Here is a 514-nt window from a genome sequence, read left to right on the forward strand (position 1 = left end):
CCAGCCTCTTCACATTCGCACCCGAGTCTCCACTTGTCTATGAGGAGAAAATATATAGGGTTATTAGAAAGAAGAAGAAGAAAAGGACACTAGAATGTCTCTGAGGACAACTTATGTTACCTCCTCAAGTTTCCTCTGAAAGTCTTGCTCAGTTTTAGCCTTGTATTCGGCAATCTCCTTCTCAGCCTCTTCTTTGGCTTGCTTCAGCCTTGCCATCTTTGCTGCAACACAAGATCACAAATCAAACTCCAAACATATATAATCAAAGCTCCAGCAAGGCAAATTGGACACTATGCATTATCCTCAACAAGTGTTTATCATTTATAAATATACAAGTTTGGATAATTTTCGGCCACAAGGTCATTTGTATTTATGTATAGATTCAGATTGCAAGCATGCGGGGGGGAAACTAAGAAAGTAGAAAAATAAGAGAAATTACCGGTCCTGGCAGCATTGACAATGTGTTGAGCTTCCTGTTCAGCAGCAAGCAACTGCTGGATCCCACCTTGACCTC

General features: G+C 41.1%; 1 protein-coding gene across 1 annotated transcript; it reads right to left on the minus strand.

Moving 5' to 3' along the window:
* Positions 1-4: 4 nt before the first annotated feature.
* Positions 5-509, minus strand: LOC106322249 (V-type proton ATPase subunit G1-like; the record flags this gene model as incomplete). The annotated part of the gene is made up of 3 exons (XM_013760365.1): positions 5-37; positions 121-221; positions 440-509. Coding segments are annotated over 3 exons (204 nt in total), but the record flags the coding sequence as incomplete, so codon positions are not given.
* Between the last annotated feature and the right edge of the window lie 5 nt (positions 510-514).

The sequence above is a fragment of the Brassica oleracea genome, unplaced genomic scaffold (genome assembly GCF_000695525.1).
Source record: "Brassica oleracea var. oleracea cultivar TO1000 unplaced genomic scaffold, BOL UnpScaffold11627, whole genome shotgun sequence".
Lineage (NCBI taxonomy): Eukaryota > Viridiplantae > Streptophyta > Magnoliopsida > Brassicales > Brassicaceae > Brassica > Brassica oleracea.